This window comes from Terrapene carolina, unplaced genomic scaffold, assembly GCF_002925995.2.
Source record: "Terrapene carolina triunguis isolate 2854851 unplaced genomic scaffold, T_m_triunguis-2.0 Scaffold517, whole genome shotgun sequence".
Lineage (NCBI taxonomy): Eukaryota > Metazoa > Chordata > Testudines > Emydidae > Terrapene > Terrapene triunguis.
The window spans coordinates 6,184,869-6,197,988 of record NW_020664868.1 but is presented as its reverse complement, the minus strand read 5'-3'; the positions used below and the strand labels follow the sequence as shown (position 1 = coordinate 6,197,988).

At 63.3% G+C, this 13,120-nt stretch overlaps 1 protein-coding gene across 1 annotated transcript in view; it reads left to right on the top strand.

The window, feature by feature from the left end:
* Window positions 1-224: 224 nt before the first annotated feature.
* The window catches only part of SBK3 (SH3 domain binding kinase family member 3), a 16,705-nt gene continuing 3,809 nt past the window's right edge, over window positions 225-13,120 (top strand). The window contains exons 1-5 of the mRNA XM_029913213.1: window positions 225-390; window positions 1,634-1,836; window positions 2,787-3,396; window positions 8,518-8,562; window positions 10,405-10,561. Of these exons, the coding sequence (XP_029769073.1) occupies window positions 225-390; window positions 1,634-1,836; window positions 2,787-3,396; window positions 8,518-8,562; window positions 10,405-10,561 (1,181 nt within the window). The remainder of the gene's footprint in view (window positions 391-1,633; window positions 1,837-2,786; window positions 3,397-8,517; window positions 8,563-10,404; window positions 10,562-13,120) is intronic.

Genomic DNA, 13,120 nt, shown 5'->3' with positions numbered 1-13,120 from the left:
CTGGCTCCCACACTCCCCTAACCACCAGACCCCACTCCCTCCTAGAGCTGTGATAGAACCCAGGTGTCCCAGCCCTTCCCCCACCCCCCACTCTAACCCAGTAGCCCCCACTGCCCTCCCTTGGCTCTAGGCGACAGGTGTGGTGGGTGTCCCATGGGGGGAGAGGGAATAGCTCTCCTTTGACAGGCGCTGCCTTCTCCACTCAGGCACGGGCAGCGCGTGGCATGGAGCTCCCTGAGGTGGAGGACAACGCGGAGTTCCTGGAGCGACTGATGGAGGTGACCTCGCGCAGCCTGCCCCAGCTGGAGCTGCAGGAGCAATACACCATCCTCAAGGAGCTGGGCAGCGGCACCTACGGCAGCGTGCTGCTGGCAGAGCACCGCGAGCGAGGTGAGGGCAGCGCCGGCTGCTCCTGGGTGGGACGGGCCTGAGGAGCCGCAGCCTGCACTGGGGCCCTGCAGGGAGCAGGGTGGGGGCTTGGCAGAGGGCTCTGTCCCCTCGCAGTCAGTGCCGGCCCCAGTGGGGCACTACGCGGCGCTGTGCTGCAGGGAGCGGGGTGGGGGCTCAGTAGGGGGCGCTCTCCCCAGCAGTCAGTGCCGGCCCCAGTGGGGCACTACGAGGCGCTGTGCTGCAGGGGGTGGGGGCTCAGTAGGGGGCGCTCTCCCCAGCAGTCAGTGCTGGCCCCAGGGGGTGCTAGGGGGCACTGTGCTGCAGGGAGTGGGGCAGGAATTCAGGGATTCGCCCAGTTGCTCTCTGACACCACTTACTTCAAAGTAGCCAGCTCCCTTTTGCTCACTGCTCCCGGCACAGGCACCAACGGCCCCATGCCACCCAGCAGGTGATCCATTGCCACTGCCATGCCAGCCACTCGGGCACCCACTGCCAACTCCCAGGGGCCCAGGGAGCAGTAAGTGAGGTGAGGGGGCAGCCACAGAAGGGAGTGATCCCACTCGGGGCCCTCGACACCCAGAACCTACTGACACAATGGGACTCTCTGAGCCCACCCACGGGGCCCCTCCACCCCCTCTGTTTGTGCCCAAGCACTGCCCCTGCTGAGACACACCGACCCCCACCTTTGTACCCAGGCTCCGCCCCCTGCAGGGACACACTGATCCCCCCTTTGCACCAGGCCCTGCCCCTACTGGGACACACCAACCCCCGCTTTGTACCCAGTCCCTGCCCCCTGCAGGGACACACTGACCACCTTTGCGCCCTGGTACCACTCTGCCCCTGCTGGGACAGACTGACCCCCTCCTTTGTACCCAGGCCCCAACCCGCTGCTGGGGCACACTGACCCCCTCCTTTGAACCCAGGCCCCACCCCCTGCTGGGGCACACCGACCCCCTCCTTTGTACCCAGGCCCCATCCGCTGCTGGGGCACACCAACCCCCTCCTTTGTACCCAGGCCCCACCCCCTGCTGGGGCACACTGACCCCCTCCTTTTCACCCAGTCCCTCCTTTGCTGGGACACACTCACCACCCCCCTTTTATCGAGCCCTCATCCCCAGCTGAGACACACCGACCCCCATTTTGTACCCAGGCTCTGCCCCATGCTGGAACACAATGACCCCCCCCCCTTTGTACCCACGTCCTGCCCACTGCTGGGACACACTGACACTCCCTTTGTACCCAGGCACGGCCCTGGCGTTGAAGCTGATGCCGAAGGAGAGGACGGAGCGGCGGGCATTCCTGCGGGAGTACTGCATTGCGCTCTGCCTGTCTGCCCACGCCGGTTTCCTGCGCACTCTGCCCATAGCTTTCGAGAGCCCCACCCACTTTGCCTTTGCCCAGGAACTAGCGCCCGCTGGGGACCTGTGTGCAATCGTGCGTGACGGGGTATGCTGGCATGAGGCAGGGTGGCAGGGGGGTTCTGGGGAGTGGCGAACAGGGGATGGGGCATCAGATGTCAGCGGGGCCATTGAGCAGGGGATGGGATGGGGAGCAGGGGCATGGGGCACTGGGTCTCAGTGGGGGCCTGTGAAGCAGGGAGCTGGGGAGTGGAGGATGGGGGATCGGTGCTGGGGGTCTCGGGAGTGTGTGGCTGGGGGCTCAGCGGAGAGGGTTGCTGGGGTACAGGGTCTCAGGGTTCCTGGGAATAGGGGCTGGTAGGCTGGGGTCTCGGGGCAGGGGAGCAAGGGATGCGGGATGGGTTCTCAACAGGAGGCCTTGGGACCTGGGGTGCAGCATGGGAGATGCTGGAGGGACACTGGTGTGCTGTGGGGAGTTACAGTACAGGGCTCTGTAGGGTGCTGAGTGGGTGGGGCCGGAGAGAGCATAGGGTGCTGTGGGGGGAAGGGGCACTGTGACGGGGAGGTCTCCAGTGGGGGCGCTGTGTGGGGAGGTCCCAAGAGGGGGTGCTGGGGTGCAGGGGAGGTCCCCGGAGGGGGTTCTGGGGCACTGTGCGGGGGAGCTCCCTCGTGGGGTGCTGTGCAGGGGAGGTCCCCAGAGGGGGTGCTGGGGCACTGTGTGGGGAAATCCCAGAGGGGGTGCTGGGGTGCTATGTGGGGAAGTCCCTGGCGGGGCACTGGGGCATTGTGTGGAGGAGGTCCCTGGAGGGGGTGCTGTGCGCTGTGCGGGGGAAGTTTCCGGAGGGGATGCTGGGGCGCTATGCAGGGGAGGTCTCCAGAGGGGGCGCTGGGGCGCTGTATGGGGGAGGTCCCTGGTGTGGTGCTGTGTGGGGAGGTCCCCAGAGGGGGCACTGGGGCACTATGCAGGGGAGGTCTCCAGAGGGGGCGCTGTTGGTGGGAGGCCAGGGCTGCCCGTGTGTAACCCCCGTGCCCCCACAGGAGGGTCTCCCAGAGGCCCAGGTGAAGCGCTGCGCGGCACAGCTGGCTGAGGCCCTGGACTTCATGCACGGCAAAGCCCTGGTGCACCGGGACATCAAGCTGGACAACGTGCTGCTCTTCGACTGCGAGTGCCGGCGGGTGAAGCTGGGCGACTTCGGGCTGACGCGGCTGGAGGGCACGCCCGTCTGCGCCATGTCGGGCACTCTGCCCTACGCGCCGCCCGAGCTCTGCCTGCTCGAGGCCTCGGAGACGCTGGAGCTGGACGCCAGCCTGGACGTGTGGGCCTTCGGGGTGCTGCTCTTCTGCCTCGGCACCGGCTGCTTCCCCTGGGACGTAGCTGTCAGTCCCGACCCCCAGTTTGAGGAGTTCGGCGCCTGGCAGAACAGCACGGTGCCAGGGGAGGCGCCGGCGCCCTGGAGGGCTTTCGGCACCGCAGCCCAGGAGATGTTCCGGCGGCTGCTGACCCTCGACCCCAACCGCCGCAGCCCAGCCATCGAGGTGCACAAGTACCTGCCCCTGGTCTGGCTGGCGAGCAGCCTCCGGGAGCTGGACGGTGTCGGGGGACTGGGGGGCCAGGAGCACAGCCAGAGCCTGGCCGGAGAGCAGCACGGTCAGGAACAGCCCCGAAGCAGCCCAGGCGCTGCCTGCGGCACAGGCCCCCCCACCGAGAGCTCTGCCCAGCCTGGGGGGGGCAGGCCCCAGTCCACATTGGGGAAAGAGGTGGGGGGAGGGGAGGAAGGAGCAGAGGGAAAGGGAGGAGGCACTGGCAGGAGCGGAGGGGGAGGGGAGCCAGCACCCCCTGCCATAGCTTCCATCCCCTGCCACCCCTCTGTCTCCTTGGCCCCCATCCCGATCAGTTCCTGCTGAGGAGCCCGAGATGAAGGGGCAGCCCGGGGCTCCCTGCCGGAGCTGCGCTTGCCACAGCCAGATAGGCCCAAGGGCTGGGCTCAAGGAGCCTGTTCCCCTCCGACAGCGCCAGCCCCTGCTGGGTGGGCAAAGGAGCCACTGCCTGCATCTACAGCAAGTCATGGGCGATGAGCCCAGCCATGGGGGGCACTCTGAGGTCAAGGTGACCCATTGGCCAGGGGCTTCCAGCGCCGGGCTGTGGCTAAGGGGGCGAGCGCACGGCTGGGCTGGATCAGCAAGGGGTACCCAGCATGGTCGGGGAGGGTAAGTGGGACCGTTCCTCGGCCCTGGGCCCAGCTCAGGTGTCCTCACTGGGACAAGCGGGGAGGGGTCGAAGAGCTACAAGACGGATTTGGGGGCTGGGAACCTGCCGGGCAGGGAGAGGCTGAAGGAGCTCAGTGGATTCAGCGTCTCCGCCCAGAGGAGGGTCAGAGGAGCCGCGATCCCGGCCTCTGGATACCTGCCCAGGGAGGAGATTTCAGAGAGCAGGGGGCTCTGTGCAAAGGCAGAGCCAGACCCACTGCTGAAGCCAGACTGATGCAGGCTGGGAATAAGGTGCAGTTTTTGGATGAGGAGAACTAATGCCTGGAGCAGCTTCCTGCAGGGTTGGGGGATTCTCCTGACTGCTTTATAAACCTTTGTCACAGATCCACAGGAGCGGGGCTACGGCCCCAGCTTTGTAACAGTCCCATCAGTGTGCCAGACCCCCTAGGGCTCTCACTCGTTCTCCAGAGTAAGCCACATGGCCTCACCACCTCCTTAGGCCGGACCTCTGGTCCGCCAGCCCCCCTGCACCACCCCGTGAGCTCCGTTCAGGGAGTCCCACTGAGACAGACCCCTGAGGGAGACTTGTACAATCGTAGGGAGCAACGCACCCCTCCACCAGCGTGTGCAGGGACACACAGCCAGCGCTGTCACACGGGCGGGTTTATTAGTCGACTGGCCCCCAGTGCAGGAAGCCCTTGGTGACCCCAGAGAAATGACGGTTACAGCAGAGCCCATTCTAGGTAGCCAGAGCTCAAAGCTCTGTCCCTGTGTCGCTCAGCCTGCCCTCCTCCCTCAGTAGAGCCCTGCATGGATACAAATTTCTACCTGTGGATGCGGAGATCTGCAGATAGAGATCGGTATCCACGGAACCACAGGGCTCCCCTGGGAACAAGCAAGAGGCCCCCAGTGCTTGGCCTGGGTTAGCCCTGAAGACACGTAGACCTTGCTTGTCATAAAAGCTTCTATTGCTTTTGGAAATTTAAGAGTGGAACTCGTTTGTGTGGGGGGGTGTTTACCTGCTTTAACCTTGTAAATCACCCGCTTGATTCCTTTTCCTAGGAATCAATCTCTACCTAGTTTATTACAGGATTGGCTACAAGTGTTGTCTTTGGTGTGAGATTTAAGGTGCAATTGACCTATGGCGAGTGACTGGTCCTTTGGGAGTGGGAGTCACCTGAAAATGGCTCACCCACATGGCCTCAGGGATCCAAGTGGTGGAGGCAACCACCAGATGACTCCTACCCTCCCTGACATACTCAGGGATCCCATCATGGTGACCCCCCCCCAGCTGCCCCCACCCCTGCCAGCCTCAGGGATCTAATGGGAGCAGAATCTGAGCACCCTTCATCCAGGGATTCACACACGCATGTAGTGGCAGCAACACCCAGCCACAACCCACCTCTGCCCCCTCTGAACAAATTCAGAAATCCTGTGGGGGCAGTACCCAGCTCTCCCCTGCCCCCTCGCTGGCCTCAGGGATCCATTGGAGGCAGCGTCAGCACCTGGCCACCCACCAGCCAGCACCATGGATCCATTGGTGGCTTCATCTGGCTGCCCCCCCACCCCCGCGCTGGCCTGAGTGATCCGGTGGTGGTGACACCAGGCCTGCCCCTCCGTCAGGGATCAAGTGGCTCCACCCACCACCACCCTCGCCAGCCTCAGGTTTGCCAAGGTGGTGATGGTACCCAGATATCCCCACTCCCTCTGCTAGCCTCAGGGCTCCAGTGTCCATGGTATCCAGTGTAGTAAGATGAGGCCCTGAAACATAAACCCTTATATCAGAGGCCCGGTATGAGGCCTAAGGCCTGAACTAAAGTAATGGTCAAGACTTTGCTAACATAAAGCAGAGTTAAGCTGTGAGCCAGAGGCAGGCCCTGCTCACAAAAGTTGGCAAGAAGAAGGCTGCTAATTGGACGTATACACATATCTAAAGGGCATCAAGCACTAATAGGCTAAACATGGGCCAGGATGGCACCAGAACAGTCCGGTACGAACACATTCCACAGAGATAATGAGGAACAGGCTGACCCATCCTAAAAGACAGGGTGAAAAGGATAATATGATGGATAGACTTGTTTGTTCGAACCAACATGTACCAGCAGAGAGGCAGCACCCCAACACGCAGAGGGGTTGTACCTCAATATGTCAGGAGTGATGTGTAATTTGTTTGTACCTGTGTATAAGAATGCATACCTGAGGAGGTGTCTTTGTCCAGCCTAGGGGGCAGTGGAGAGTCCCACCACTGACTGAGCTGCGTCCATTGTCATTGAGCACGTATGTACTAGCAGAACAGTAGACATCTGATCTGGGGAGCTAGAGACTATGTTTCATTTGGCAATAAACCTGGCCGGGTGCCTTCGTACCTTATCGGAGTCTGTGGTCATTGGAGGTTCTCTCGGGGTCTGCTGCGTCAGCTATCTGTGCAGAGCCGAGGCAGCACACAGAGGGAACACACGCACGCAGCCGACTGTTATCAACATTGAACAGAGCAGAGCACCACACCAGTGACGTCTGATGACATCCAACTCACCGCATGGAATGAGCCACCGAAATATCTTGAGAGAACCTGGTTCAAAATGGAAATAAAGCTCCCTCTGACCACATACCCCTAGTTGTCACCTGTCACCCCACATAGGCTCTCATACGGGGTATAATGAAACAATGACACCCCATACTCAACAGGGACCCCATCCTGAAAGCAATCTTTCCTGAACCCCCTCCTCTGGCCTTCAAACAACCCTCCAACCTCATCATCGGAAGCAAGCTCCCCACAGACCAGCACCTAGCAACTCAAAGCAGCACCAGACCTTGCCAGAACAACAGATGCAAAACCTGCAGCCGTATCTCCACTGCTACCATGATCCACACTCCCACACAACACACCTTTCAAGAGCCATGGGTCCTACACATGCAGTGATGAGCTCCCAAAGTCCTAATAACCGGTTCCCTACTGGGTCCTCGGCAGCACTTCAGTGGTGGGGGGGACCTTCACTCGCTCCGGGTTTTCGGCGGCATTTCGGCAGCGGGTCCTTCACCCGGAGTGAGTGAAGACACACACACACACACCCCGCCACCGAAGTCCCGGTAGGAAACCGTGCGGTAAGTACAAGCCCCACGTGCCTGTCTCCCCCCGTACCTATCCAACCCCAACCCACGTCCTGACCCCCCCCGCCCCCCCCCCCCCCCCCCCCCCCCCCCCCCCCCCCCCCCCCCCCCCCCGCTTCTTGTCCCCTGACCACCCCCTCTCGACCCCATCCACCACCACCCTGACAGACCCCCGGAACTCCCACGCCTACCCAACCCCCCCGTTCCCCGTCCCCTGACCACCCCCCCAGAACCTCCGCCCCCTCCAAAGACTCCCTGCCCCTTATCCAACCCCTCCTCCCAGCCCCGGCCCCCTTACCATGCTGCTCAAAGCAGCAGGAGCTGCAGAGATGCCCAGAGCGCTGGCGCCAGCGGCGCGGCGCGCTGGGGCTCTGCGAGAGGGGGAGGAAGCAGGGGAGGGGCCGGGGAAGCCTCCCCAGCTGAGAGCTCAGGCAGGCTGGACAGGACTGTCCGGCAGGCCGGATGTGGTCCATGGACCGGAGTTTGCCCACCCGCCGGCCCCTTTAACAACTGGTTCTACACCGGCTTCTAAATTTAACAACTGGTTCTTGCAAACCAGTGCGAACCGGCTGCAGCTCACCACTGTACACATGCCTAGCACAACATGAGATGTAACCTCACCCAGTGCACTAAATACCCCAATAACAACTAGAGTAATGCTATGACTGTGTGCTGGAGCCGTGGGCGTTGGAGAAGTGGGCAGTCTCCGGCCGCGCCGCTCTCCCCTCCATGGCTATTACACAGTTTGTGATGATGTGTGCAGGAACCGAGAGCGGCTCCCTTGCGGTGTAGACGCCCGTGGCAGCCACACATCATGTATTACTACCTAGCAGTGCTGTGGGGACACCAAGCACCAGGGAATGAGGAAGCAGCTCCAGAGCCATGTTTCCCTCCCCCAGAACCGTGCTAAAAACGCAAGAGGCTGAAACCAGCCGCTGTGCAGCGAGAAACCAGACAGAGCTGGGCTGAGCACCCCGAGTCTGGCTGGGAGCTCAGGGCTTCTGGGGGGATGGGGCGTGACTATGACCAGTGGTAGCCAGGCCTAGTGGAGCTGCGTGGCGCACACGCCTGGCTCTAGTCTGGGGGAATCGCACCGTCGCCTGTGGGACTCGGCCAAAATCCCCACTTGACACGCAGCTCTAATTAACTGCCGGGATTCTGGGCCAGATCCAGCAACCCTCTGTGATGGAGTCTGTTTATACAGGGGCCCCTTGTCTGGTGCTGAGATGCGGCTGCCTCTGGGGTGGGGAATAGGGGCTGTTTACACAGGGACTCCCCCACCTGGTTCTAAGATGCAGCCACCTCTGGGGTGGGGCACAGGGGCTGTTTACACAGGAACCCCTCGCCTAGTGCTCAGATGCAGCCCTTCTGGGTGAGTCCTGTTGGCTGCATGGTAGCTTTCGCTGTCTCACTCTGCCCTGTCCCCATCACTGCTGTCTGCTCTCTCTTCCAGCCCCGGCTCTGCAGGTCACCAGCCAGGAGTCCTGCCACCCGGAGGGTGAGTGCCCCCAGCAGCTCACAGGAAGGCCAACCCATCTCAGCAGGATGCCGAGTGCAGGGGCCCCAGGACCCGTGGCCAGTGAGAAGCAGGATGGGATCCCTCCGCCCTCCCAACACCAGAGCCTCCTGTGGGCCCCCGTTTCCACTTCTCTTCCCAAACTCCAGGGCTGGGACCTGACTTTGTTTAACCAAAAGCAGGGACAGCCCAGTATGATGAAGTGGGGGATTTTCTTGTTTTTCCTTGTTTTCCAATGGTTTGCATTCAGAGAGGGTGGGACTCAGTTTCCCTGGGTGTTACTGGTTTAACGAGGTGAGGGGAGAGGGAGTTTGTTGTTACAGAGGACCAGCGAGGGAACTTGGGACCCCAGCCGATGGCCTGGAGGACGGATACCTCAGCGACTGGTGACCTGGCGACCCGGAGGCCCAGCTCAGGAGTCGCAGCTGGTTCTGGCCAGTGGAAGGACAATGGGCTGTAAAGAGAGGACCCCGGTGACCTAACCAGCCGGTTCCAGCCAGAGGACAGAAGAAAGGAGAGGAGGCCCAGGCGACCCTGTTTACCTGGATGGAAGACAATGGACAGAAGCGGGGCTTGAGGCCGGTGATATCAGATGCCCAGCTGGGAAGCAAGGGGGGCTCTGGGCTGGAGAGAGGGAGCAGGCAGAGCCCACCTGGATGCAGGGAGACTGGGATGTGCTGGGCTGAGGGAGGCCAGACCTGAGGCCCTGAGAGTTTCCTATGCTGTGTTCAACGCTCAATAAACCCTCCGGTGTTATGCTGGCTGAGAGTCACTCCGGTCTAGAGAACAGGGTTGCATCATCCCCTTTGGGGGGGTGGAGGCCCCGGGGTCCAGAGCAAGTGGACTCCGAGGGGGCCCACGACGAGAAACAGGTGTGCTAAGGCTCCGAGAGGTGCGGCTCCAGGAGGTGGAGGGGCTTAAGGGAGAGTGGACCCCCAAGAAGGGCTGTCTCACTGAAAGGGGCACCCCCCCATAGACTGCACGGGGCTAAGAGTGGGCACGATCTGTGAGTCCGTGTCACCCAGATCCCAAGGCTCCGGGAGCTGGGGCTGCAAGGGAACCCCAAACACTGCTAGACCGTGGCAGATTCATGAACATCGGTGACCCTGCCAGGCCAGGCAAAGGGGACCCCGATATCCCCCCCAGTGACCCTGCACCTCACTCCAGAGGGGGAACCTCCCCCCGATCTGGAAATTGGTGTCTGGCTCAGATGCTCTGCCCTGCTGGGAAATCCCCTGGGCCCCATGCTGTGTGACGATTCCCCACCCTGCGCCAGGGGATCTACCTGCTGGTCCCCACCAGGGCAGCCCCCTATCAACATACGCCTTGTCACCAGCCCCGGGGCACTCACTGGGCAGGAAAGAGGCCCCAAAATCCTGCAATTGGGTTCAAAACTAGCCAGACACTCACTGATGTTGTGATAGGGAGGCTGAGATTCTCCCCTCCCCCACATTCAGGGTCTCCCCACCTGCCCTCATGTGGTCTCTGCCCCTCCCCCACATTCCAAGTTTCCCCACCTGCGCCCCATATGGTTTATGCCCCTCCGCCCGAGGATCTGCCCCCTTCCCGACAGCCTGCTTTGGGTCTGTCTATTCTGCAGTTGCGCGCAGTGATTGCCGCTCATGTAGACGTACCTGAGCCAGCTGGCTCGGGTCCCCGGTCCCTGGTAAGTGCTCCCCAGGGTCGCCTGTCTGGAGGCGCACTCTGTGCTATGGGAGCTAGCTAGACGGGGTACGTCTACACCAGCTGCACCCGAGATACTAGTCTGACTCTGGTTTCTCTGTAGCTCCCTGGCCAGGCTCTCACTCCCGCTTCTCCCCCCAGGGTCCCTGCTGGCTCCTCAGCTCTCTCTGAACGTGTCCCTGGCTCATGTTGGGGACACAGTTGCTGTGAAGTGTGTGGTCCCAGGAGAGTCCACCATGACCCGCGTTATCTTCTGCGAGGACGGGCAGGAAGCTGCAAGTCAAACGATCACCCCCGGGTGATTCTCTTACGACTTCACCCGTCGCGTCTCCAGCCCGGGGGACACCAGGGATTTCTCCTGCTGGTACCAGTACAGGGGTGACAATAACGAGCTAGTTAATTCCAACCTGAGCACCCCCAAGACCCTGCGCGTGACAGGTGAGGCCCTGAGCCCCTGGCCTGCCCCACCCAGAGCGGCCGGGCAGAGACAACCCTGACCCCGCTGCTGGGACAGGAACCAGTCGCTGTGCCAAGCTCAGAGGGCTCTGGGGCAGCTGGCGTGTCTGGGAAGGAGCCCCCATCATGTCCCTCCCACGGGGCAGGGACTCTCTGCCACCCCCCACTGCTGTGTCTAAGGGAGCTGGCTGGGCCGACACAGCCCAGAACAGCCCAGGGTGCCCAGAGCGTCCCGTGGTGCCCGAAAGTCTGGCTGAGCAGTGACTGCCTGGACTGGCTGGGCTCTTTCACAAGCAGGGCCCGAGGCTCTGTGCCAGCTGCTGCTGAGCCCCACGGACCCTGCCCCCAGGCCTGACCGGTGCGCCAGCGTGAGCTGAGCCCGCGCTCTGTGTGTGGGGCTGTAACAGCTCCTGTGCCCTGCGGCTCGGCACAGAGGGGACCTGGACACTCTCTCCTCACTGGGTTACGGCAGCAAACCCACTAGTCCCAGCGGGAGTCTCCCCCAGGCCGTGCAGCGCCCCCAGGAGCTCATCTCTGGCTGGGTGGCCCTGGAGGGGCGGCTCTAGCAGGCTCCGGGGCCAGAAGCCCCATCTGACAGAGGGGCAGCCCCTTTCCCTGCAGTCCCTGTGCCGGCTCGGGCACAACTCCGGCTTGGTGCATTGTCCCTGCCGTCAGCCTAGGCTGGCACAGGCTCTCTACCTGGCCCTCCCCATGCCAGCTCTCAGGCTGACAAGAGGCCCAGGCTCACTGCCCAGCAGGTGCTGCTGGTGCCACTCTGTGTGCATGTGTACCCCACATCTGGGATCGGAACTGCCCCCATTCTCCCAGCATACACTGGGACAGACTCGGCTGGGATGGCAGAAAAGCTGCAGCCCGGAGTACTCTGAGCTGTACGTGAGCATGGAGCCGGTTCGGGGCAGCTATGCAGCGGGGCCTGAGCCACTGTGACTGGGGTGGATATGGGGCAGGGCAGGAGAGGACAAGGCAGGAAGGGGCAGGCTGGTATTTAGCCAGGTGCCCATGAACCAGGCAGGCTGCTGCCCCTAGGGGCAGATGTGCTGGCTGACAGGATGGGGGCATGGGGAGCTGGCCCGCAGGATGGCTGGGCGAGGCTGGGGGTGACAGAGGGATGCTGCTGTGCGGGAGGATCAGCTGTGCCAGAGACCCAGAGGGCAGGCGGCTGCTGCCTCTTCCCCTGGAGGCAATTGGCTCGTTCTGTGCAGGTTGGGGGCAGAGACGACTCCTCCGGGGGCAGCCTGGGCCCTGCCTGCCCAGCCTGGCTCTCTCACTGGGGGTCAGTGTCAGCTCCCCGGCCAGAGCCCAGACCCACAGTGGGCACTGCCAGGCAGGGAGGGGGGCTGAGGGGCAGGGAGGGCTGTGGGCAGGCAGAGGGTCGGACCTGCAGGACCCAGATATCAGGACACAGGGGTCTGGTGAACCTGGGGGACCCAATGAGAGCCAGGAGCCCCTGTCCCTGCTCCCTGTTCCCCACAGCACTCAGCAACACAGAGCCGTGGGAGTCACTGGTGGCCTCTGCTGGGCCCTTCCCAAACTCTGCCCAGGGCTCAGGGCCGGCTCTGGCTTTTTTGCCGCCCCAGGCAAAAAAGCCTCCCGCCCTCCCCCCCTCCCCCGCCCCCCGGAGCGCGGCAGGGGAGGGCGCCGAGCCCGGCCGCGGGCCGCTCTCCCTGACCAGCTGGAGCGCCGGGGGGAGGGCGGCGAGCCCGCCGCGGCTCCGCTCTCCCAAGCGGCCAGAGCGCCGGGAGGAGGGCGGCGAGCCCGCTGCGGCTCCGCTCTCCCCGGCGGCCAGAGCGCCGGGGGAGGGCAGTGATCCCGCCGCGGCTCTGCTCTCCCCGGCGGCCGGAGCACCGCGGGGAGGGCGGTGAGCCCAGTCGCGGCCCCGCTCTCCCCGGCGGCCAGAGCACCGGGGGAGGGCGGCGAGCCCACTGCGGCTCCGCTCTCCCCGGTGGCCGGAGCACCGCGCTGCGCTGCCCCCCTCCAGGTGCCACCCCAACCACAAGCTTGGTGGGCTGGTGCCCGGAGCCGGCCCTGCCAGGGCTGGTGCTGCCAATGACCTGGGCACTGGGCTAGTGGGCTGGTATTAGGGGAGTGGCCTGGGGGCTGGGCTGAGGGGCTGGTATTAGGGGAGGGGCCTGGGCGCTGGGCTAGTGGGCTGGTATTAGGGGTGGGGACTGAGGGCTGGGCTGAGGGGCTGGTATTAGGGGAGGGGCCTGGCTGGTATTGGGGGTGGGGCCTGAGGGCTGGGCTGAGGGGCTGGTATTAGGGGAGGGGCCTGGCTGGTATTGGGGGTGGGGCCTGAGGGCTCGGCTGAGGGGCTGGTATTAGGGGAGGGGCCCGGCTGGTATTAGGGGAGGAGCCTGGGGGCTGAGCTGAGGGGCTGGTA